Source organism: Ananas comosus, linkage group 18 (genome assembly GCF_001540865.1).
Source record: "Ananas comosus cultivar F153 linkage group 18, ASM154086v1, whole genome shotgun sequence".
Taxonomy (NCBI): Eukaryota; Viridiplantae; Streptophyta; class Magnoliopsida; order Poales; family Bromeliaceae; genus Ananas; species Ananas comosus.
Genome location: NC_033638.1, coordinates 8690630 through 8715971, shown reverse-complemented (window position 1 = coordinate 8715971; position 25342 = coordinate 8690630). Strand labels below are relative to the sequence as shown.

Here is a 25342-nt window from a genome sequence, read left to right as displayed (position 1 = left end):
GCATTGCACGTGCATTATGACTAGTATTTTTAAAAATACGGAGTCCTTTGTGCTTATAAGTTATTTTCAATGATAGAATATCTGATTTAACGATCGGCGTTATTAGATATGATCTACGTTATTAGAATTATTTGAAAATCAAATTAATAATTTTTTGACATCATTTATCAAATAATTAAATGGTCTACAAAATTACTATTTTGAAGACCAATATGGTACGTTTATAAGTTCAACGATATCGAACAATTTAAATTATATAAAACTTTAATAGAAAATTTTACTTAACATCAAGATTAAGATCAATACTTGCAATTTGATATTTAAGTTTTTTATCACTGTTTTTTGTAAAATTTTTATTTTCAGTCGTTCATTTTGAGTCTACTCATTCACTAAGGAAACGAATTCAAAAAAAATATAAAATTTGGTTACTAAATAATTTTAATAGCTTATATCATGCATAACGAAATCAATTATCGAATCAGATACCCTATCATCAAAAATAACTTAAAAATATGAAAAATTTTCGTACTCTTTAAAAAGCATAGGAATCTACCTCTTTAAAATATTATATAAACTTAGTGTTGCGGCAACCATTTCTCATGTGAAAGGGACATTTACTTCGGAGGTCCATAGATGACGTGGTAGACGAAGTCCAGCGACGGAAAACTTTTCTCCGTATTAAAAGCACGCATAGTCCACCGGCAATACCCGGTCGCCCGATTCCCTCTCTCGGTTCCACGTCACCGCTTTAAATTCCGTGTACTAAGCCGCTGAACCCCACGGCAAAAGCTAAAGCGAAAGTGGAGCGTATAAAGGTCGCTTTGCGCCACAAGCATCGGGCCCCACACTTTCGCCCCTCCATTGGCTCCACCCAATAGGAGCCCTCCTTGTCACGTGCCTCCCGGTCCCACCAAGTGGGCCCCCGCTCCCTCTCTAACGATGCCCCTCATCCGAGCCCTTCGCGATAATTGAAGTACACGTGTGCCCATCACCGGGCCAGACTTTTGGGGAAAAGAAAAGTTAGATATACGTGATCTGAAAAATTTAATCCCCAACCGACCGTTTCTAGAGCAAGTGGCAAAAGACTTAGTGGTTGGTATCCGAAACTTCAAATTAAATTTCAGTTGATTTATATTTTCAGCTAAGTTTATTTTTAAATAAAATAAACGAAGCGGGTAGCGTGTTACCTATCTCTCAAAAAAAAAAAAAAAAACCCCACCACTCCTTTCTGTTTTATTAAAGAGTATTTTGGTCAGTTTGCGAAAAAATTCGAATCGAATTTGCAAAATCGAAAAAAACGGTCTAATTTTACAAAAACTCAAAATTTATAGAATTTTTATGCAAATTGGCCTATCATAAATTTAGTAAATTATTATAAAACGTTTTTTTATATAACAATAAAATTTTCACTGTTACAAAACACAATTGAATGTTTAATTTTTTAATCTATTTTTTTATAAAAAAATAATAATTTGAGAGTTAATTTTAGCATCCAAAAAATAATACAATAATAGCTATTAGTTATCTCAACTGTTATGCAAAAAATTGTCAGTAGTCCATGTAAACATCTATTTTTTTTAATTTTCGGAATAAGTTTGTGAGCTTCTACGCTCGCTCGGAGCGTGAATTGAATCAGTAAAAAATAGAAATATCGACTAACTGTTAAAAAAAACTCTTATTTGTGGTCAAAGTACAACTTAGTTAACATTACACATTTCACCTGTGCTCTATACTTTATTCAACGTACCATGAAAGATACCATCACCTTATCACGTCCCCCATAAAAGTAAGGAACCCATGTTGGTACTAAAACATTCATAGTGGAGATGCAACTCCCTACCAAAAAATTTAGACCACATAGCTATTCAATGTATATAAAAACTACTTATTTTTATCCCTTAATTGGAAAGCCACCCGAAGACTTTTTAAATGCCACGTGAAACGAAGGTTTGCATTAAAATTTTAGGTCATATTTGAATTTCAAAATAAATTATGTGGTATAATTATTTTTCGTGCGACTAAAAAATTAGAATTTTGATTTTTATTATCTGAAAGGTTTTGATATTTATAATTTAGTAAAGTAGAGATAGTTTGTCTTTTTTCATACTACAAAATTTATAGGGCAAAAACGAAATTCATTTTAGGCAATTCATTATTCTCCTTCTCTACTAAATACTACATACTTCTTGAGTAAATAAAAAATATATGTATAATAAGATGTCGAGCATCTAAATAGTACCTTAAACTAGCTATCATCAAAATATAATTTTTTGATAGTATATATTAATTAGGCTAGGGCTATTATAGATCTTTTTGTATTTATAAATTTTCGATCGTTGGATAAAGAAATAGACAGTTAGAATGATAGTGGTTTTCTAGAATTGAGTCGGTGATCGGTTGAATAGTATATATGATCTAACGGATGGAAATAGTTAAAGAAATAGATCTACCAGTTAAAAAATTATAAGTAAAAAAAAAGTATATACTCATAAGAGTTTACTAACCTAACTCTATATATTAATAATTTTTAATTTATTAGTGTGGGTCAACTGTTTATATATATATATATATATATATATAGAGCTAGGCTACTATACTATCTATAGTGCCGAGCTCCGGTACTATAGTGTTGCTTTTCGATCTTAGGGCGTTCAAATCAACGATCCACACCGTTAAAACTGATCTAGGGTATTTAAAGTTTCTAGAAATAAAATTTTATATTTTTTCGACATAGTTTACTTTATGATCAAACTATTTCAAAATTGTCAATTTTCAATGGCTATTATGACGAGTTTGGAGTTTAATGGTGTAGAAGAATCTAAATTTCTTCAAATTTTGATAGAAAATACTTTAAACTATATAGATTAAGGTTAGACATTTCTTAATCTTGAAATTTAAAAGTTCCTATACTCAAATTTTAAAGATTATTCAATTCTCACGTCCATTTGATATTAATTTATTTACTAAGTATAACGATATCGAAAAAAACTAAATTTTATTCCTAAGGCATTCATATACCCTAATCATATTAACGGTGTGGATCGTTAATTTGAACGCCGTAAGATCGAAAATAAACACTATAGTACCGGACTCGTACTATAAATGTATAGTAACCTAATTCATATAATATATATATATATATATATATAATTATATAATATATATATATATATATATATACTCCGCAAAAAAAAAAAAAAAAAAACAGCTACGTGTCGAGATTCTGTGAATATGACGTGGCGAACAAGATCCGGATGGGAGGGCTACACTTGTCATCTTCCTCTACTTCTTGTTTCCTCCACCAGGAAATGGAAGATCTCAATAGGCACTTCGGCCCCTGCACTGCACGGGATTGGATATGCATTGTGGGGCCCAAGCACAACCAACCAACCACACAAAGTCACAGCCTAGTTGTGGTAGGAATAAATCTAAAAGAAAAGAAAAAGAAAATCTGAATGAGTGGTTATTATGCAGCGTTTGGTTTGGTTGGAGAATAGAATTGGGACAGCCGCATATATGTATATTCGCGCTGTTGAATGCGCCAAATATTAAAACATTTGTAGCGTTTAAAAATGAGGATTATAGTTAAATATTTAGATATCTAAAAGAGTATATTGTATTCGTCAGCATCTGATAGACAAATCTGATCGCAAACCTCTCCATGAGATATTGTGAGGCTTGTTCACTGCTTAGAGATTAAAGAGCATGTCCTTGAGTTCCAGAATACCTATGATCCTTTCCCGGGTTGCAGTCGAACTTTTCTTTAGCATCTTTCTTCATCTTTATCCTCGACTGGCATAGCAAGCCGCGACTAATAGGTCTTTCCTCTCAATCCTATCATATTAGTCCAGAAAGTAGGTACCCATAGAGCAGAGCGCCCCCACACCACTACTTGTTAGTCCGTAGCTACTAGCTAGGTGGATTGGATGGCCATCCCCTAAGGTGTAGTTTATGCCACAAGTTTAAACACCTCCGTCAACGTTAACCTGTCCTTCCACCATTGAGAGGCCGGTCTAAACGTTTTTCTTCCTTAAGTGGTTTTCTTCAAGAATAATAAAGTGCTTTAAGGATTAGACGTACCTACTATTCTGTAATTATGTTTTTGTTCGTTATCTACTCCTCAGCGCGGAGGGATTAGATGTACCTGCTGACGTCCTAGGTGATCTGCGCCACCACTTTGTTAAAAGGGCGTCATTTATAGCAACCAACTCCGTAATTCCCAACGCTCCATCTTTCTTGCTCCGATAGACTCCTTTTCAGGCCACCATGAGCAACCAACCATATCATATACATACTTGTTTGCTTGTTTAACAATATATTAACAATAAAACAAAAAAAAAAACCTCAGTAAGTAATCATGTGCAATATCTTTAATTAATACAGAAAGCTTCCTCCTTTGTGCTTGGGATCCGAAGCATTTCCCTTTCTCACTACCCCTTGAGGAAACCAACATCCAAATATATCTCACTATTGTAATCAAACTCAATAAGTTAAATTCTCTTTCACAATAACTTTTATGATATTAAACTCATCAGACCAACCACTACCTTTGAACTCACTCGGTATTGAGAGCTATCTAATACCATTACTCCGAAAACACTTAGGGTGACAGCAAATAGAGATATGTATAGCATTATATTATTTACGAGATAACAAACCGGCGCCCACTGAGTAGAACGAGATATCTGGCGCCCACTGAGATTTCCCCCGCCCGTCCTGCTTTGCTTTTACTTGTCCCATACTCACTCCCTCCAATCATTCTGTTTTTGTTTCTTTCTATTTACTTTCTTTTCTATTTGCTTATCTTTTTTTGGCGATTGGAAACTCTGGCTGCTTCCACTATGTAAGCCTAATTCATTTGACCTAATGAATGAAATAGGTAACTCGCTATTTTTCTCTCAAAAAACAAACCGAATATTGTTCAGACATATTTTCTCACCGTATGTAATACACTCATTCTAGCCTTACTTTTTACTGTCCTTTTCAACCTTTCTCGGATAGGAGTGGTCCCTGGTACTTGAAAAAAAAAAAGAAAAAGAAAAAGAAAAAAAAAAGCTAAGGTCCAACATTTCTAAGGGTGGCCATGTGCGGAGCCACTAGTTTCTCTCTCTAAATTTGCAAGTACTACACCTTTTGCTTTAAATTGAGCTTGTAGCTTTTAGTTCCCACTTGAAGAGGCAGCCTTATATATGCGGACTTTTTTGTACTTCGGTTTTCACATTAATGGGCCGCAGTGTTTGAATGGGCTAAGTCCATTCGTGGCCCCATCCTCTTTCCTTAGTTTGCATTGGGCTGGCCCATTAGATCAATGGGCCGAACCGACATTGCACGCGTAATAGGCCGGGCTAAAATTAAGTTCCTACCGGGATCTACCCTGCCAAAAGATTTTGCAAATTGGGTCTACTGGACCCGACCCATTTACACTCCATATATATATATATGACATAAAATAAATAATTTCCTTTTAGTCGAGTCGATTATTTAAAATTTATTTTAGATATCATTTTTTGGGACATAAGAGGAGCATGATTAAGCATAAATTTATGGACAATTTTTTTTCATCTAAAAACTATAGAACATTAATGCATGCAAACGTTAAAACGTTTCAACTCAATTTTCCCATAACAATTGTAATATGTTTCCTCACTAGTTGTAAGCTCACACGTAATTTTATTTTGCTATATTAAGCTCTACAATGAGAAATGGATAGTTTCAGTTGTATAGCTCCCCCCCCCACCCCTGTTTGTTATTTTACTGAATCAAACAGGTTGTTCTATATCTGCAGTCATCTGATGTTGTTAGGTGCAGAGATCTCACTAAAATATTTCTTTCTAGTTAGAAATTTTAGAGATTTATAGTGTACAGGCATAAAACTGGGTCAAAAATCATTGTCATTTTTGGCAAATTTGTCGCGGAAACAGCTTTTTATTTCATATCCATCACTTATTCTGCAATGCTTTGATGGCACATAATATAGAACTAGTTTTTCTTACATATATCTATATAGGTTGTGTACACAATGATCATAACAGTTGCTCGAGGCAACCGAAAAATGATTCTAAATTTATTCACCATCTCTACCGCAAACTGATTCTTTAAACATTCCTCTGCTAAGTCCAGCTAATACCATTCAAGTCAAACTTTTTGCAGTTTGGAGCTGCGTCACTCGAATAATTCGCGTTTAGATCCAGTTGGGTCGTGAGACATGGGTCATTTCGTCGAGCCTCGAAAACGTTGCCTCTCATTTCCTTAGCGTCATGTGCCGCGAGGCCGATAGATAACATGCCAGAGTCTCTTTGGACATGGTAGTCATTCATATCTTGATCTCTAGCAGCTGACGCAGAAGCGATTTTACGCTTATTTGAGTCTCTAAACCATAAAGCTTGAGAATTGATATCTTCTGCAGCTGTCCTCTTACACTTGGTGTGCAACTCTTGCTCCTTTTGTGACCCTTCGCACGATGTCAAGCAGCTATCGACCGAACCGTCGTTGAACTGCGCTGCGTGTCTGTGGACATCTTCGAAAGTAAATGCATTGTGCAGGCATTCGGTTGAGACTTTCGATACGAGTTCAGATAGTTGCGCTTTGGCGGCTTCTAGACCGGGGGCAGAGCCTAAGTTCTGTTTTGCGAGAGTCTCATGTGCCTTCTCCAGCACCGACTGCAAGTATTTTCCCTGCGCTTCAATGCGGAGTTGTAGATGTCTTTGCACCTGTAGAGTTCCATCAGAACAGCATTAGAAAGGCATGAAGTTTGAGAAACTTATTGTTATTTCTAAATGTTGTTTTAAGATAAGACAAGAAGTTGTAGCAACTCTTGAAATTGACATAGAGATTTATATGCGCAAATAAGTACAGTGTCGGAAATTTTGTTTCTTTTTTCAATTATGTGTGATTTTGAGCAAGATATATGACAACATATTTAGCAGCATAGCTGTAAACTTCTGCGATCCTTACCTCTAGTTGTTCGTGCAGGCGCCTCTGTACTTCAATTTGCATTTGCAATGCTTCGCTTATCTGCATAGTTCTGAAAACAAGAAACCATGTCATTAGTTGATTATTATCTGGAAAAGAAAAAAAAAAACAGCACTTTTAAGTTAAAATTTAATCTCTTACTTCTTTGTCTGGGACGCGATATTCAAATCGCTTATCGGCGCTCCATTCCCTTCGAGTGTTCTATCTGTTGCTACGGTGCAGCTTACAACTGGCACATAAAAGACATGTGATTACTTCGTAAATTTCTCATTCCTAGTCTGATTTCTGATAGAAGCATTAGAAGATTACTCTTACTATTTTTCGTGCTTCCGTTACTCGATTGCGTCTGTAGATTCTTGCTAAGCCTGTATTTCTAGTTATCACAAAGACCGAATTAGTTTCTAGCTTGCGTACATCCAACGATAAGAAATAGTTGTTTTTTTTTTTTTCTCTAGATCATTTGTACCTGAAGATGGCTTTTAAGGTGATATAGAGTTAGTCCTGAGATGCCCATGAGCCTCATGATTGTTTTCGGTGTGGCTTCTGCCAAAAAAAGAACAACCGACAATTTTGTTGATACTTTAGCATGTTGTTATAGATCTATCGGCTTTCGAAAAAGAGAAAAAAAAAGAAGGCAGCTTTTGTCTCTCTTTGATCACTTACTATCTGCTCCGCCGAGATGATTTACCGCCTCTATGAAACGCTCGTGGAGTTCCGGTGTCCATTTCAATCTAGGCTTAGCATCGGTAGAGAGAACGAGCCCCGACTCCCCCTGAACACTCCCCCCTTGCAAAAACAAATGCTTATCTGCAGGAAAGGCTCCCCGCGAAGGAATAAGAAGGTTGTTGTTGTGGCCTTGATGATGATTATTATACATCTTCTGTCTATCAAAGTTCCAAAGTTAGTATCACTAGAAGAGTAATAAACTAGATAAAAAGCTGGACAAGATCTTCTTTGTACCACTTTTGCAATCTCCTTGTTTAGATACTATTACTCATTTGGCGACTGCGCTTATCTGCCTGTTTCTGATTTGCTGCAACCTTTGTTGTTCCGCTATCCGGGGAAAGCTAAGACTTGCTCTCGCTGTACTGCGAAATGCTCCTTGTTTCGGCTTCAGCTTTCTCTACCTGCCCTTCGCAATGGTTAAAGAGCTGGCTACACGTACTCGCCCTTATAAGGCAAATGTGGAGGGAATTTGGAATCCGCGGAACAAAAGGCGCGAACACGAACTAATCTTCACAGAAACTCAAAGGAGATATTGTCCTTCTTGCTTTGGGTGCCTGTGGACCCAGGCCATCATTTTTTTTTTTTCTTCTTCTTTCTCTTTTGTCAATTGTGAGACCACACTTACATTCTGATTCCTCACTAGTAACTTTTACTTTCCATCGAATTGCTTTCACCTTGCACACGGTAATAGGGAAACAAAAGAAAAGTCTATTCTGTTTAACATACTGGCCTCTCTGAGGAAAAGCAGGAATCTAATGCCCATGAGGACTTTCTCAAATTCCTCACTTACGTTTCCGACAGTAAGTTATCAAAGCAAGTTTCCGAAACTTTACTTTTATGTTTCATGTTGTTTGGTTTCAGAAAATTTCTTCAGATACATGTTGTCAGAACTTAATTGTTCCGGTCGAAAAAGTTGGAGAATATTTTATCGTGTTACTTTGCATTCCATCAGAATATCAGAAAGCTGGCGAAGTTCTGTCAGATTTGTCTGAAATCAAACAACGTGTTAGCTCAAGTTCAGCAGCCTGTTTCCAAGTGACTTATAGTCTGCGAGTATTGACAACATATGGAGACCTCGGTTGGTTTGCGAAATGAGAGTACATGATTGGCGGCCGATCGGTGTTACTTCAAAAGTTATACAAGTTCTGAGAAATCGTAGGTTATCGCGGTTGGTACGAGTCTTACATATTAAGAGCACCAACTGCAGGGATGGGGTCGAATTAAGGAATATCGATACTAATCGATCGAAGAAGAAAGTCGGAAAAATTCCGTTTGACCGGACGCATCCAGAAGCCGAATTGGATAAAGCTTGGGAAGGGGAAAAAAAGGAAGGAATCCATGCTTAATATGATGCCCCACATTGGGACTCTCATCAAAGCAAGGAATGAGAATATGGAATAAAAGCATGTTATTCTCTTTTGTCCCCTCTGTTAAGTTTGGTACTGGTTCATCTACAAAAAAAGGAGATAGGGAACTTAGAGACTATCCATCTGCATGAAGCTGATGCTTCACAGTGACTATTATGCTTTTGAACATAAGGAGAACAAAATACAAGGGAACTGTGTTAGATGTTGTTGTTCTTTCTTGCTTTTGGTGCTTCTTATGCTTCTTCTCTTGATTACTTGGCTTTTTCTTTACTAAAGTACTTAAAATACCTGTGCACATAAGCACCGTATTCTTCTTTTTTGCTTTTACAAAGTACATTTGATACATCTATGCATGTCTGAAGCAAAAAATATGAGCCAATTAAGGCTAAGACCACCACCACTCAGAGTAGTGATGCATATAGCATTTAAAATAACTCAACACCATTTTTTCTTTTTTTCCTTTGTTAGAAGTTGGATTTACCATATCTTCTGAGGTGAACATCACTTCTAATTTTTAGTTTTGTAATGGTACATGTGGGTATCGAAACCTAAGACCCCTTGAAACAGAGGGGGGTCTTAAGGGCGACGATAATACTATGTTATTCAAAATATCAATAGGATACAAAACCTTTCAGAAACAATGATCACAAGCCTCCTCGGCGTACCAAAGATATCACAATCTACTAATGCTTGAGGTAATTGCATATTGACACTCTCTCTAATCATTTGAATGTCCGGAAATTAATATTGACAGAGCTTATTTTATTATCGCCGGAGCAAAATATATCTTTCTTGACAAATAACAAAAACAGCTCTGTACTGATAGTCCCTAGAGTAAGTGGTAAAGGGCTCGATGGTTGGTATCCGAGGTTCCAAGTTCGAATTCTAGTTGATTCACATTTCCAGCTAAGTTTATTTCTAAATAAAATAAACGAAGCGAGTAGCGTGCTACTTATCTCTCTAAAAAAAAAAAAAAACAAACAAAAACAGCTCTGTCGTCATCACTGCCCGTGTTTTTCTTTTTCTTTTTCTTTTTCTTTTCTTTGCGAACTTGACAACCAATTTATAAATATATCCATATTGTGGAACACTACGATTCCCATCAAATTTTCTAGTTGTTAATATCTTTACTGGTATGAGTATTCAAATGAGACCAACTATTGCATGCAAATATATATGCTGTTTCTAATTGCTTTAATAGATTATTCTTTGGGAATGGAATTGTGGACAAAGATGGTTTGATCATCATTAGCGCACGATATTTTAAGGCCGTGGGAGAATATCTTGTTGGCCATAGGGTTATCTTTTCAAAGATTATGGCCCATTGTTAAGATCACTTATCATATGCTTAGTTCTCTAAAACCAGTCAATTTGGTTTGCGTCTATACGCAATCCCTGCCGGGGAGAATGGAATCAGGGACGCTACAAAGGCGAAAGTATCTTATGCTGCTTTTTATATGAAAAGAATAAAAAGGAATGTATATCTATGCCACAATTTCTTTTTTCCGGAAAGAGTAATGCTCTGCGTACCCCTTACGTAGTCGTTGTTAACATATTAGCTGTAATGTGCGAATCCACTCCTGTATGGTATACGTGCATATCAGTGTATCAGTAATTTTTTAAGAGATCTTTGTAGGTACATGTAGCAGTATTGTTTCATCTCTCTCTCTCTAGGTATCTAAATATCATTAGGCCATTTAGCAAGTAGGTTAGATGCCAATCAATAAGAATTCAAATCTAGCTATTGTTTATTAATGATATATGCGGTGCTATTAATGTTGTCACTGCTTTTGTTACGACTAAATCCTTTCAATCAAATGGAGTCCAATATGATTGACAAATTATGATTAGGCATAGTGAATTTTTCCATCAATAGTAAATTTGGTTTTATACACAGATAAGTAGAGTTACTTTTACAACACACACACACACACCACATTAATGAGTGTGAACAATGAGAAGTAAAGCAGGGGTATGGAGTGAAAGGAATAAAATTTGGAACTTTTTTTTTCTTTTTTTTTTTTTTCTAGCTGTATAGGAACCAAAATGGGAAAAAACATAAAAATTAAAAAGGAATATATGTGACATTTATTTGTGGAGATGGAATCTATACTTGCGTGTACTCTTTAGTCAATAGCTTCGGCATTTTTGTATATTAGTAACTTTAGCTTAGCCAAACTTTAACTTCTTATCCGTTCACTAGAGCGACTTAGTGGAGTTTTTGATGATTTGGCTTCTAAAACAGTTTTTTTATTTAAATAAATAATCAGACACTTGACGATAAAAAAAAAAGTTTGATGTGATCGGGAGCTAAATTAAAATTGTTGCTCCAAATGGTCCACTTTTGAAACTTAATATTTTTTTTTAAAATTATTGGGATGATTTGATAAAATAATAAAACTCAATTAAAATGGGCTTTACCAAAAGTGTAGAGAGGTGAAATGATTTTCACTCGTAAAAGCCCACTTCTGTTGTTTTATTTATCTGTAACTTTACGTTTGGCCGAAATTCAAACTCATCAAAATATCATAATTGACTGCGAAAAAAAAGTACGAACACAAAATAATAAAATATTATTGATAAAAAACTTGAGCCTTTATGTCATTTATTACTTGTTGCTAAAAAAAACAACAAACTAGAGAAAAGAGAAGTAATTTTCAAATGAACGACAGTTTACCCGTAAGTTCTCTTCAATCTAAATTTTGTAAAACAAACAGGCCAATATGGGCCGGGCTCAAACATCAAAGGAATGACCAGTCACATCAATATATAGGCCGGGCTCACTTTTTATCTTAGCGTGCATGTCATCCAGGGACCCAATTATGGGCCGGCTCAAATTCGAACCGGGCCTCTCGCCCGAAATTCTAATAAGATGTTCAGATCCAGCCCGGTCCAAAACAGCGGCCGTAATAATAGGCCCACGATATGCTTATTATTATATAAGTAAACTTCAAATACCATCCTTAATCCTCATAGTTTCACACTTTTTCACTTTAGTATTCTATAGTTTAAAATATATCAAGTTAGTACATTGTAGTTTCATTTTTCTCTTTTTCAGCTTCTCCGTTAATATTTTATTAAATTATATACAAAAAATTTCAGATATTCCATCTAGATTTATCCAATATTCACTTTAGTACTTTTTAGTTTTAATTTTGTCATAAATTTAACGAAAAAAATAAATAGATGAAATAATAAGAAGAGAAAAATAAAATTACTGGGTAATAAATTGATACAGTTAAAATCATAGAATAATAAAAAAAATTGCCAGCCCAAAGAAGTGGTATTTGAAGTTTTCAATTAGCACAGTTAGTTAGCACAGTTAGTTAAAATTGATACGCTACTGTTATTAGCACAGTTAGTTAAAAACTTATGCCACACAAAACTTTTGAAAAATACAAAATTATAATAATAAATTTATTTCAAATCAAAAATAACCCCGCGGCGTCTCGAAATGGCGACGCCTTTTCGATCCTTCTTCTTCTGAGACTCCGCGAAGCGTTTCGTTTCGTCGTCTCCCTCCTCCATGCGTGTGTGCGATCTCAATAGCCCTAAGAGCTTCGATCGCGCTCGGCAATGGCGAGGGAGGATCCGATGAGGTGGAGGCCGAAGACGAAGACCGTGTGCACGCTGGGCCCGCGTCGAGGTCGGTGGCGATCATCGAGAAGCTCCTCAGGGCGGGGATGAGCGTCGCGCGCTTCAATTTCTCCCACGACCATCACCAGAAGACCCTCGACGACCTTCGCGCCGCCATGGACAACACCGGGATCCTCTGCGCCGTTACGTTGGATACCAAGGTACTCGCGCTTTTGGCGCATGTTCCAGTTTTTAGCCCCTTCTCAATCATTGGGTGTAATTTGGTATTTTGAATGATTTTTTTTTCTCTTTTTGTTGCTGTCCTATGCTGTTAATTTTTTGCCTCTTCTGATCAATCGGGTGTCATTTGGTAATTTCTATGATTTCTTTTTCAAATTTTATTTTTGTTGTCGTCGTATGCTGTTAATTTGTGGCCTCTTCTTGTTATTAGACGCTTTAATGAGTTTAATTGGGTAATTTGGAGTGTAATTTGATTATGCTAGGGTTTTTCGTCCCTGATTTCCCTTTTCTGAGGCCTTTTTTTTTCAGATCTTTATTTAATTGTTTCACCTCCAAAATTTTTCTCGATTATAGTTGGTCCAATTTTATGTGTTTCTGTTTCTTAAGAAAATTTTTAATCTTACTTTAGTTGGCAAAGAGTAAAAAAAAAAGTTTTTTTTAGCTGCATTGTTGACTCTCTTTTTTGGGGGGGATTTATGTGTGATGAAAACATTTCTGAAATTGGATTTTTTTATATTTGACTTGCATTTTTTGTGCCGTGTGGAGATGAATTATTCGGGGAGGTGATGCGAGGGAACAAGTAATCAAGTATTTAGATACTAAGTTGAACTTGTTTGGTACATTCGTAGAATATTTTTGGGTACATTTATAGAATGTTCGATCTATATTATGCTATGGTCAAAGTAAGTATACATGCAGTGAGCCATCAGACTTTAGGTATAAATATGCAATACTTAAGATGTAAAAAAAGAAAAATGTTGTGACCTCTTCAACTATAGGCCATTTTTATATATGTCACGGAAAGATCAACATTCCCTCAATTTTGTGTTGTTTTTGTTAAATGTTAAAGAAATTTATACGTTTTGAAAATAGGTAGAGTAGTTAAATTTAACAGAATTCGATGTTCAATTAACTCGCAAATAATGTAAATTAAAATAAATGAAAGTTGAGAGGGTGTTAGAAGAAATGTAAGTTCGGGCGTTAGATGACGATGCTCGAGGAGGTTTCCATACATCTTTATCAAATTTAAAAGCTTTTATGCATGTCTTATATGTTTTTAAGTCCTAAATATACAAAAGATCACTTTGTCAATGCTATGTATACCATCCTCCAGAGGCCATTTATTTGATCTTCCTTTGTTCGGTGACACGTTTCAGAAACAATTGAGAAGTTGTCTTTTTCTGCCGTGGGTGGGTTTCGCACCACTATATTAGATTGCATTAACTATCGCTGAATTTCCAAGGATATACAGCTTATAAACAGCTTTCTTGCTAAATTGTGAGCTTAGTCTCACAATTTAATCTTGTGAGTTGCTAATGTGATTACTATAAAATGTCATGCTTTTGTTGAATACTCCTATCATGGGGACAAAAGACTCCTGACCATTCAAGGACAAAGTAGAATAACAATGAGGATCTCAAAATACGTCAATTAGAAGAAATTGGAAATGTCTTTTTTGCCTGATGTTATTAAAGGATTTCCATTTGCCTCAAACGTTGATCTATGCACTGTTGGCATTGTAGGTGGTTCACTTGTGGACCTGAAAAATTAATGATATTTCATGAAGTGGAAATAATGGCAATTATGGGAAAGCTTTTTGATGTTTGGTTTCGCTATTGTACTTCCATAGTCGAGTAAAATTCTTAACCTTTTTGATGCGCATGGATTTAAGGGAAAAAAGTATTGGCTCCCTAATTCATAAACTTCGTTAATAGTTTTCAACAATCACCACCAACAATGAAACTAGTTAGTTTTTTGCTGTTTATGATTTATAATTTCTGATGGCTTGTCAATTTTAGGGTCCGGAGATCCGAACCGGTTTCTGAAAGATGGAAAGCCCATTCAATTAAATAAGGGCCAGGAAATCACCATCTCTACTGACTATGTCATAAGGGCCGATGAGAACATGATCTCGATGAGCTACAAAAAAAATAGCAGAGGATTTAAAGCCAGGTAGTGTTATCCTATGCGCTGATGGCACTATTACCCTTACAGTGCTATCTTGTGACAAGGAGCAAGGCTTCGTTCGCTGCCGCTGCGAGAACGCGGCGATGCTCCATGAGAGGAAGAATGTGAATCACCCAGGACTCCAGGAGTTATTGTGGATCTCCCTACACTTACAGAGAAGGATATTGAAGATATTACGAAGTGGTGTATTCCTAATAAGATTGACATGATCGCGTTTTCCTTTGTGCGAAAAGGCTCTAATCTTGTGGAGGCGAGGAAGGTGCTTGGAGACCATGCCAAGTTGATCATGCTCATGTCCAAGGTTTGTTAATCTACGCTAACCTTTGTTGAATCCGTCCTTGAAATTTGATCTCAATTTCAATAATGGCCTCAGGGTTTTCAACATTATGAAATTTTGTATCTAAAAGTTTGCTATGTTAGCATCTTTTCAGAGTTTGCTGACATGTTAGGCTTTTGAGGTCGACCCTGGCGCTAAACTATGCTGACGGTGTGTTTTTTCTTTTAACTGACTTACCATGAGGGACTAAATTATTACAATTTGAAGTTAAAATTCAACTGCTGGTGCTTTCTTCTTACTTCCCTCATCACCTGCACGTAGAAAAACCAATAAGGGGTAGCTAATTTTCACGATATTCTCGCAAACTCGGATGCCTTCGTGGTAGCATGGGGAGATCTGGGAATGGAAATTCCTATTGAAAAAATCTTCGATGCCGAGAAGGTGATGATCTTCAAATGCAACATACAAGGAAAGCCCGTCATGACTGCAGCCCGAATGTTAGAATCAATGATCAAGTCCCCTCGCCCCACTCGAGCTGAGGCAACTGACGTAGCAAATGCTGTACTCGACGGCACAGACTGCGTGATGCCCAGTGGAGAAACAGCTGCAGGGGCGTATCCCGAGCTTGCAGTCCAGACCATGGCCCAGATTTGCTTGCAGGCCGAATCGTATTTGGACTACGAGGCGGTTTTTAAATTGATTATGTCGTCTGCACTTTGTTCCAATGAGCCTGTTATAGAGCATCATCGCCTCATCGGCGGTACGGACTGCCAACTCCGCAAAGGCGGCGCTCATTTTGGTACTTACGAGGGGTGGAAGCACTGCAAGATTGGCGGCAAAGTACAGGCCGGCCATGCCGATACTATCGGTTGTTGTTCCTGAGTTGAAGACGGATAACTTCGATTGGATTTGTAGTGATGAGGCCCAGGCGAGGCACAGCCTTATTGTTAGAGGGCTGATTTCCGTGTTAAGTGCTGCTACTGCAAAAGCTTCAGATACAGAGACAACCGAAGAAGCACCTGAGTTTGCCATAGAGCATGTGAAGGCGATGGTGCTGTGCAAACAGGGAGATTCTGTTGTGGCGCTGCATCGAATCGGTGTCACTTCTGTGATTAAGATCTTGACAGTCAAAGTGAGGGACTGCCGGGAAGATAACAGATTTTGCCATTTTGGTTTGGACAGCTTTTGCTAGGCTCTCTCTCCACCTCCCTAGTTCTTTTGGCTTTTGTTGGAGTTTCTGTTTTGTTACATGATGTTCTGGGTCCATTTCGTAGATTTTATTGCATTTTATTTTAAATTCTGACATATGTATTCCTTGAGGGAAATGATGTGAGGTGGTGTTAAAATTTGTTACCCTCAGAATTAGGAAACACAGAACACAAATCAAAGAACAAAACTTACAAATCCAATCTGGCAACATCCCAACTATATACAAGAAAAAGCACATTTTGGATCACCGCCATGTTCAAGAATCACTACCAGAAGAAGCCGAGCTCCCATGGCTTTCCGTCTCTGCCGCCCCCGCTGCCTCCGACGATGAAAATAACGTACTAAGCGGCCACGGCAGGGGCACCCACAACCTCCTCCCATGCTCCCCTCCACCACCATTACCGCTCTCTCCGCCATTAACACCCTCTCCACCACCACCATTGGAGGGCTCCTTCGCCTCCTCCTCCACGGGCATTTGGTACCTACACACGGGGCACGAGCCATGCAACCCTAGCCACGGCACTATGCACGCGCCGTGGAACCGGTGCGCGCACGGCATCTCCCTCGCCTCCTCCCCGACCGCGAGCTCCTCCAAGCACACCGCGCACGTCGCCGCCTCTTCCACCCGCACCCTCGGCATCGCCTCCACCGCCTCCTTCCTCGCCGGCGGGGTCCCGTACTTGCTCGGATCGCCCTCCCCCAGCTGCTGCAGCAGCTGATCCAGCCCCTGCCCCACGAAGTAGTCGCCGATGGTGATCCCCGTGCCCGGATCGTCGAGAAGGATCGCCTGCCGGAACGGGCTGATGAGGATGATGCGATCGCCTTCGCGGCTAGGGTTTTCGGGGTCCGATCGGCGGAGCAATCGGACGAAGGCGGGGCTCCGCCGCTGGGGGCGGCGGGGGTCGCCGGCGCCGTCGTCGCCGGCGCCGTCGTCGTCGGCGGCGGCGGCGTCTTCGTCTTGGGATTCGGTGCGAGGGTTTCGGTTGGCGAGCATCCCGAGGAGGATCGGCGCCAGCAGAGAGAGGGCACGATCGGAGACGAGGTCGTCGTCGTCGACGGCGCCGCCCATCTGCTCGACGAAGCCGGTGTGGCAACGAGGGCACTCGATCTCCACCGCCATTACGGGGATCACCGTTCGCGAGCACGCGTGGCACCAATACCTAGCGTTCGAAGCTTCCTCCATGGAGATCAACTACAAACAAAAACGCAGATACGCAGAGAGAGAAGATTACACGAAGGACATCGAAAAGATAAAATCGAAGGTGATCCTTTGTTTTTTTTTTTCCTTCAAAATTCAAATTCAAAAACATCAAATTTTAGACAAAAAAAAAACACCCATTAAACACAACAAAGAAAAAAAAAACGAAGCAAAAAGATTACCAACTATCAACGAGATTGATTCTTCCGAATTTGGAGAGCAAAAACTTAAAGAATTAGAGACAGAATTTTATGACGATTTCTTACTAAGCACGGATTTAAATACACCGACATGCCATCACAATAGAAGATTCTGGAACAACACAGAGAAATCTCACAGAAAAATCAAATGTTTTGAAACCGTAGGAAGAAGAAGGATAAACACGCAACTAACAAGATTTAAGGTGGTGGCCTGGGCGTGGTTCATTCTATGGAAAACTAGATGGTTCTACGTTGTACTAAACAAACAAACAAACAAATACTTTCGTGATTGGACTCTGAATTAAAAAAAAAGGTATGAAGGAACTACCGTGGTTAAATTTTTGAACAGCTTCGAAAGCGTTGAATTGGTTTAGGGAAGGTGAAATGGAAGGTGAGGAGAAAGAACGTGCTCTGCGTCTCTTTTCCTCTTCATCTCCAGGTTCAGAAAATTAAAGCAGTTTCGGATTAGACGCTTTTTTTATAATGTAAAACCTTTATTTATTTACCTGTTTATTTATTTTTTCTTAGTGAATTGTCAAACATCCACAGCATGTAAGTACGTAACAGTATAGAACGCCTAACTCTACAGTCTACATTATGTAATTCGAATCGATCATCTCTGAAACAAGTGGCAAAGGGCTTGATGGTTAGTATCTGAGCTCCCAAGTTCGAATCCTAGTTGATTCACATTTTCAGCTAACTTTATTTCTAAATAAAATAAACGAAACGGATAGTGTGCTACCTATCTCTAAAAAAAAAAAATACATTATGTAACTCGAAGATATTGTCATATTCTGAAAGGTTCCAACCTGTGAGGAATAGGTTGGTAAAGGTCAAAATGTATATAAAACTTATCTATACTCTAAATTATTTTTAAATTAATTAATTAATTTTTTAATTTTCATTTTATTGCTTTATTTTTTTAATTTATTTGATTTGAATTAGTCAATAAATTATATTTTAAAATTTTGAAAAACATTCTACTGTATTTATTGCGTATTATTCATTATTCAAGAGTAAATTATTTTTTGAAAGATAGGCAGCACGCTATCCGCTTCGCTTATTTTATTTAGAAATAAACTTAGCTGGAAATACAAATCAACTAGGATTCGAACTTGGATATCGGATGCCAACCATTAAGTTCTTTGCCACTTATTTTAGGAACGGTCGGTTATTCAAGAGTAAATTATTGTTCACAACTGATGCTTCTGTACATTTTTTTGCATTACGCATCCATTTTGCCATATTTCACTTTCCAGGTATTAGATCAATTCATGGACTGGCGCTAATAATACTTCTTTAATTACGCAGGAGGAACTCTCAACAGGATCATGCTAAAACAACATACATAGAAGTGCATGAGCAAATATAATTATTTATTTTATATATACAGTAACACTGGTTGAATTACCATATTATAGATAGTAGATAAATTATTACACATTTTTGGACTATATACAACCACCCAATAGCAAAATACTAGACATCCAAAGGTTTTAAAAGTTTACGTAAATGCTATTTACCTACTATTTATAGTATATTATCCTAGCAATATAATATTTCTATTAAATATTTAACATTAAGATAAAAACGTATAAAATTTACCTAAACTAATAGATCATTTTGATTTAGCTATTCAATCTCTCAAAATTTTAATTTCACTATCAAATATTTTAATTTATTTGAATTAGTCAATAATATTTTGACTTTAAAATTTGAAAGCGTTTTTTACCTGTACAGATTTATTTAGTGTTATTCATTCAATTCTTGCAATTATAAATTTATTAAAATAAATAATTATTTTAAAGTCAAATTTAAAAGTTTAAGATGGCAAGTTCACAATCGGATCCGTCGGAGGATCCGACCCGAACTCGACTCTTCGACCCCTCCCCTGTGTGGCTGTGTTACTGTGTACCCAACCAGTGAGAGAGAGAGAAAAAGAGAGAGAGAGAGGAGAGAAAAACCCTTCTTCTTCTTCTTCTTCTTCTTCTTCTTCTTTGGTGCTCCCATACACGCCCCAAGAATGGCGGCGGAGGCCGCGTCTCGATCCACTCCGCGCCCTCCTCCTGATCCCTCTCCGCCACGGCCGAAGCAGGAAGAGAGCTCGATCCCATGGCGCGCCCGTTCCGGGGAGGTCTCCCTCGGATCCGCTCGATCTCCGCAGGAGAGCGCGCCGTGGCCCCTCCTGAAGCTCCAGGTTTTTTTTACATCATCAATTTCCCACGTTTTTTGTTCTCGTCTCGTATGATTTGGTATTCTTTAGGTAGATGTTCGAAATTCGTTGATCTCATTGCTGGGATCGACGCTTTGATGGTTGCGCTGTTCATTTGGAGTGGAATCTATTGCTTGTTGGTTCTGATATTGTAGTGCTTGATGTGAATTTGATTACAACGTGATAACATATTGAGAATTTGGATAATAATTGGTATGAGTGTTCCTACGCAGGACAAGTTCTATATAGTTGTCATAAGTGGAAATGATTCGAGGCAAGGAGCTTAAAATTATTAGGATGCACACATAAGAATGATTTGCTAACCAAATTAAGCACTGGTTTCTCTATGTTTGCAAAGTTAAAATGGGCTTTGATGAAGGAATAGTAAGAGGAGGACATTGTATGAAAAGGAGAGAGTCTAAGCAACGCATTTTGTAAAAGTTTAATTACAAAATTCTGAATTTTTTTTGGTTCAATACGGTATTTTCCATTTCGTAACTCTTTTTCTTGTGCTGTTTCTTATTTCTCTCTTCTTCTTTTTTTTTCCTTTCCAATATTTCTAGAATTTGATTCCAACTGTGAAGTCTCAGTACAAAGTTTATGAGGATGCATTTGTCGAGAAAGTGAAAGGTGAGTCATCTCGCCAAAATTGGTTTTGATATATTCGCCGGTAATGTGGTCGAATGATTAGTGTTCATGCTTGGTTTTCATAAATTGCTTTAGCCTTTGCCTCGTCAAATTATTCGTTTCCATTTGAGTATTCCTACGATTCTGAGCTACGCTCTAACTAATTATTTTCCCTTTTCAGAGGGGATATTGCTTGCTCGTGAACACCCAGTTGAGGTATGTGGAGTTGCTGTTGCTGCAGGATTCATTCTTCTGCCAGGTAAAGATTCTATAACTATAGATAAGCTACCATTTATCTTGGAGTGCTACTTTCTTACTTAATTACATACATAAGCTTATGCTTATATGTGAAGTGAAAGCGCTAATTTTTGTATTAATGCTAATTAACCTCATCTCATTAGGTCCTAGGCGTTTCTTGCTTCGTCAGACCATAGGGCGCTTTAAAACAGAGAAGGTAATTTCCTTTTAGTTGCTCCACCTTCTGTAAGTTTGCAGAACTCTCTTGCTAGTGCAATTTGATTTTCTAAATTTTGTCGATAGCTTCGCATATCTTATATCTTTACAATCAATGGTAGAATTAGATCATTTTTTGGCCTTTCTATTATTTCATAACAGGAGGTTGTTGCAAGAGTCGAAATTGAGATTTAGAGATGCATAATCCACAAACTTTCAAACCATTGGGGTGTTTTCGTCTAGATTGATTCTTCGTTATACATCTTAATGTTTCAAGAGAGTAAACAGAGTTATGTAAAAACAATCATTTAGATGCACAAAATACCCCTGGTACCATAATAACAACCATTACTTGCCTGAAAAAAATTTGTGTACTACCAACTAAATCTTTTTTGGTTACTTTAGTTGCTTTCTCCCCTCCCAGTTGTCATCATAGACACTGATACAATGATAAGTCTCGTCGTCCATAGAGATAACACATGTGATGGTAGTATAAATTATACTCTTCCTGTTAGTCTTCTCCTCTTCGTAGCTACATTGACCGTTTAATACTATGTCTCAATCATGTACATGGAAGGAACAAGATTTCTTATTTTAATTCTGCGTATTGCTTTTACTGAAGCACTTCCTAACCCTTTTTTATTTTTCATATGCTTACTAATTTATTTACAGCAACTGCTTACTGAAGCTGAATTAAGGTTGAAAGAGTTCAGTGAATCTGTAGAGGAACTGAAAAAGGACAGTACGAACATTCTTAAGAGAACAGGATTTGGTGAAGAACACCTGCAACGTGGAAGCACTAATTTGAGGTAACTGCCTTGTTCTTTTCGGTTGATGAACTTCAATTTATGGGTGAGACATTGCCAACTGCCGACTTCGGAATTTCTGCAGATCTACTGGACGCCAAATCCAGAGGCTTGTTAATTCCACTTACAAGGTAGGAGCAACCGCCGAAGGTAGTTATTCCTCTTTACCTGAACATACAGTTTTGAATATATTTTATACTGGGCTTTACTTGAGAGTGTTATCTCGTGGTTTCCTGGGGTAGTTTCTTAGCTGACAATTTTTTTTTTTTTTTTTTTAAGATACTCATCCTATCGAAATTAAAATTGAATTAAGATTTGATAAAGTAACCATTTGTTATGTTTCCTGGCCTCTTCTTTTCTATTAGTTTTATGGTTATTTAGTATCTAACAGAATACTGCATTTTTAGATCTGATGCACCGGTTACGAACAATTCCCGGCAGAGACTCACTGGAGCTTCGCGCAGAGGCAAGTGTTTTCAATTAAAACATTTTTTTCCTACAATTTCAGCTCTCTCTCTCTCTTCCCCTCTCTCTCTCTTATAGTTTTTCTATAGCAGGTGGCTTCCATGGCATCTGATTTGAAGAATCAGAGACGTGAGCTCCAACAGAAGATTGTCAAAATTTCGGAACTTGGCATTCGTGTTTAATAGAGAGGATCCTCGGTTTCTCGAGATTTGCCCGTTTGAGATACCTTCATCAACGCAATAAAATGGACCTTTTGATTGTTAAAATTACTTACGACTATTGTTAGTAGTGCATGAAGAGGTGATTTCACATGATGAGGTTACTGAGTTTTCTTTTCTCTTCTTTTTTTTCTTCCTGATTTTGAGTGAAGAGGAAAAGATAACAAACAAGAGCAAAAGAATGGATATGGTATTGAGTGTTAGCAATGATGAATTTTCAACGGTGAAGCTGCTTATATTTACTAACTGTGCTGTCAAATTCGAAAGCTGATGATCTTTTCATGGTTGTAGCATAATATGGTTGAAAGGTGTAGATAATTACTTTGATTTGATAGCTACAATGAAAAGAACAAACTTTAGAGTTGATGATCTACAAAAATGTTATTTGGATAAAACCATTAGAAGAAAAATCTAACAATATCACTGTTGTTAAATAATTGCTCACATTTGAGACCGAAAGCTTGGTTAAATTTCTCACTGTAGCAGAAGCTCCATGCTTTCCTGATAGAAACATTAGAGCTTCTAATCTCGAATTTATAAAAAAAAAAAAAGCCATTAGAAATATCTTACATCAAACTTAATGAGCAAAGAAGAAAAGTAAGATAGCATCCACTGTTACATCAAATGACTCCACAGATAAGTTTACCTAAAAACTCTCGTCTCAAAACTGTTCTGTTCCACAAATAATCTCTGCATTTTATGCTCTACTATCACTCCCCCTTGTAATCAAAAAATTTTTCCATTGTCAGTTAGATTTCAAGAATATCGAAAGATATATCACTCAGAACTTGAACAGATTCCTGTGAACTTTCGGCACCAAACGACATGTTAACGACACTCGAGTCGAAGTTCTCTGTAAGATGCCGTTTTGACCAACGCTGCTGAAATTAACCGCTTCATCCTGCATCCGACTACGGTTTGGTTGCTCCAACTCTGAAACTTCTGAGATATTCACAACCTAGATCCACAAAAAAGCCAAAACAACAAATAAATACAAAACTCCATAGAAAAGAGTCTCCCCGCTGCGATTGATTATCCTCTCACCTTATCTAGTCTTTGCAGTTCAGAATCTTCTATACCATGCAGGTAATCTGGATGCTCACAAAGGTTGCCACACAATCAGTTCTTGAAAAAAGAGGTTTCCCACAGGAATCAGAACAAAAGGCATCAGTACAGAAGAGTATTTATTCACCTGAATAAGCCTGATCTTTGAAAACAAACAAGCTGCACGGCATCAATAGAAGAGAGCAAAGATGATGATGGTCAATGTTCTTCTCATGTGCAAACTCACTCGTCAGCGACAGTCTATCTCTCTCTTTCGACACCTCGGTCTCGACTGCTGCAGGCGCGCATTCTTTAATCCTTTGGTGCGGAGTGAGGTCGATCACAGCAGGCGATCCAAGAGATAAGATTGCGACGACAGGGAAGTACGCAGGACCGTCTTGGTGAGGCTGCATTACATAATGCAGCGTGTTCATCTTCATTTATTACACGAACTGCGTACTAAGAACTACAAATCATAACGAAAAGCGGAGAATACAGACCATGATCCCTTGATCTGGTAAATATTCATTGATGAGTACGTGGTTAATAGGCGACGGAAATAAACCCGTCTGCGCGCAAATTCTTTCGGTTATTTTTGTCAGCCAAGCAGGCACTGCAAAATAGAGATTAAAATATGTAGCTGTTTGTTTGTTTTCTCGCAGAAAAAAAAAAAGAAAGAATAATACAAAAGCATTAAGAAGGGTATAATAAATTGTGTTCTCAATACTCTAAGCAAACAAATTGATTGCACTCTCGAAATCTTAGCTATACACTGCTATCATATTAATGTGTCAATAGCACAAAATCGTCAAGCAATCTTATATATACAAATAGATTCTGTAACAGTTTCCAAAATTTAAAATTTGATGGTCAAATTATATGAGTACATACGCAAGTTCGTGAAAAGTGATTTAGTAATTATGAAACAAAAAATATAAAATAGAATAAAATAAAACCGAATAATTCGATTCTCACGTTGCTGTGGCAAAAGTCCCTTTTCGTGCACCACCCCACCTACATTTATTAACGTTTAAATATTAGTAAAAAAACGAAAAACTGAGGCGAAATATAAAAGAGTAGAGGGATTGAGTAATTTTTACTACCCCAATTCTGCAACCTCCGATTCTTGAGCGATTTCCACCGCGACGATGACACCTCGTAGATCTGCATGGTGAGGTGATTCTCCAGTTAGTTTAAAAAGAAAAAAACAAAAAAAAAGGAAAAAATAGATTAGAAAATTAGGGCACGGAGAGAGAGGGAGGGAGGAGGGAGGGTTACGTGGTGGAGGAGCTGGAATTGGTCGGATCTGGAGATGAAATTGGGGATGTAGATGAGTGTGGGGAGAGATCCCACCACATGCTTCTCCAGTTTCACTACCACGCTCTCCTCTTCACCTGCTCCTGCTGCTGCTGCTGCTTCTTCTTCTTCCATTTTTTCGCTCTTCTTCGATTCTTACCGGGTTGAAGAGAGCAGAAGCTTAATATTAAAAAAAAAAAGAAAAAAAGAAAAGAAAAATAGACCAAGCCCAAAACGAAATGGGCTGAGTCGGTGGGCTTGGGCCTGCCATCTACAGGCCCACTAATGCCCGGCCTCGCCCAACCTGAAGTTTGTATTATATTTTTGGGGACGTTTGTTTTACCGCAGGTGGAAGGGGGGAAATTATATTTGGTGCTATTAAGTTTTCTGCACTTAAATTAAAAGATATGTGATTAGTATGATGTGGGCCCACTAGAGTTGAATAAATGGTTAGTTGAATAGTATAATTGAATGGATGAAAATGAAAA

At 37.6% G+C, this 25342-nt stretch overlaps 4 protein-coding genes and 1 pseudogene across 9 annotated transcripts; 2 read left to right on the top strand and 3 right to left on the bottom strand.

The window, feature by feature from the left end:
* LOC109723726 (myb-related protein 2-like) lies at positions 5906 to 8137 on the bottom strand. The gene is made up of 7 exons (XM_020252193.1): positions 7933 to 8137; positions 7636 to 7856; positions 7439 to 7515; positions 7288 to 7345; positions 7114 to 7201; positions 6955 to 7024; positions 5906 to 6710 (listed from the first exon to the last, which is right to left on the bottom strand). Exons 2-7 carry the CDS (start codon positions 7847 to 7849, stop codon positions 6111 to 6113), a joined length of 1107 nt encoding a protein of 368 aa, XP_020107782.1. The 5' UTR covers positions 7850 to 7856; positions 7933 to 8137; the 3' UTR covers positions 5906 to 6110.
* LOC109724077 lies at positions 12546 to 16389 on the top strand (annotated as a pseudogene).
* LOC109724078 (E3 ubiquitin-protein ligase RING1-like) lies at positions 16508 to 18272 on the bottom strand. 3 transcript variants are annotated; one of them, XM_020252731.1, is made up of 2 exons: positions 18062 to 18272; positions 16508 to 17527 (listed from the first exon to the last, which is right to left on the bottom strand). In XM_020252731.1, the coding sequence occupies exon 2, from the start codon at positions 17516 to 17518 to the stop codon at positions 16592 to 16594; it is 927 nt and encodes a 308-aa protein (XP_020108320.1). In that variant the 5' UTR covers positions 17519 to 17527; positions 18062 to 18272; the 3' UTR covers positions 16508 to 16591. The 3 variants fall into 3 exon arrangements, with proteins under 3 accessions (XP_020108320.1, XP_020108318.1, XP_020108319.1); XM_020252729.1 differs by lacking the exon at positions 18062 to 18272 and adding an exon at positions 17800 to 18038; XM_020252730.1 differs by lacking the exon at positions 18062 to 18272 and adding an exon at positions 17716 to 18037.
* On the top strand, positions 19637 to 22760 carry LOC109724080. Of its 3 annotated transcripts, none has more exons than XR_002219814.1 (8): positions 19637 to 19930; positions 20509 to 20575; positions 20754 to 20831; positions 20974 to 21026; positions 21698 to 21834; positions 21917 to 21962; positions 22239 to 22297; positions 22389 to 22466. XR_002219814.1 is itself a non-coding variant. In XM_020252736.1 (8 exons), exons 1-8 carry the CDS (start codon positions 19757 to 19759, stop codon positions 22476 to 22478), a joined length of 723 nt encoding a protein of 240 aa, XP_020108325.1. In that variant the 5' UTR covers positions 19637 to 19756; the 3' UTR covers positions 22479 to 22760. The 3 variants fall into 3 exon arrangements, 2 of the variants coding, with proteins under 2 accessions (XP_020108325.1, XP_020108324.1); XM_020252736.1 differs by having other exon boundaries at positions 21917 to 21981; positions 22389 to 22760; XM_020252735.1 differs by having other exon boundaries at positions 21917 to 21981; positions 22386 to 22760.
* Positions 22976 to 25031, bottom strand: LOC109724079 (alpha-ketoglutarate-dependent dioxygenase alkB homolog 6). Of its 2 annotated transcripts, none has more exons than XM_020252732.1 (7): positions 24837 to 25031; positions 24659 to 24722; positions 24534 to 24572; positions 24059 to 24171; positions 23707 to 23965; positions 23559 to 23605; positions 22976 to 23472 (listed from the first exon to the last, which is right to left on the bottom strand). In XM_020252732.1, the coding sequence occupies exons 1-7, from the start codon at positions 24987 to 24989 to the stop codon at positions 23296 to 23298; spliced, it is 852 nt and encodes a 283-aa protein (XP_020108321.1). In that variant the 5' UTR covers positions 24990 to 25031; the 3' UTR covers positions 22976 to 23295. The 2 variants fall into 2 exon arrangements, with proteins under 2 accessions (XP_020108321.1, XP_020108322.1); XM_020252733.1 differs by having other exon boundaries at positions 24662 to 24722; positions 24837 to 25030.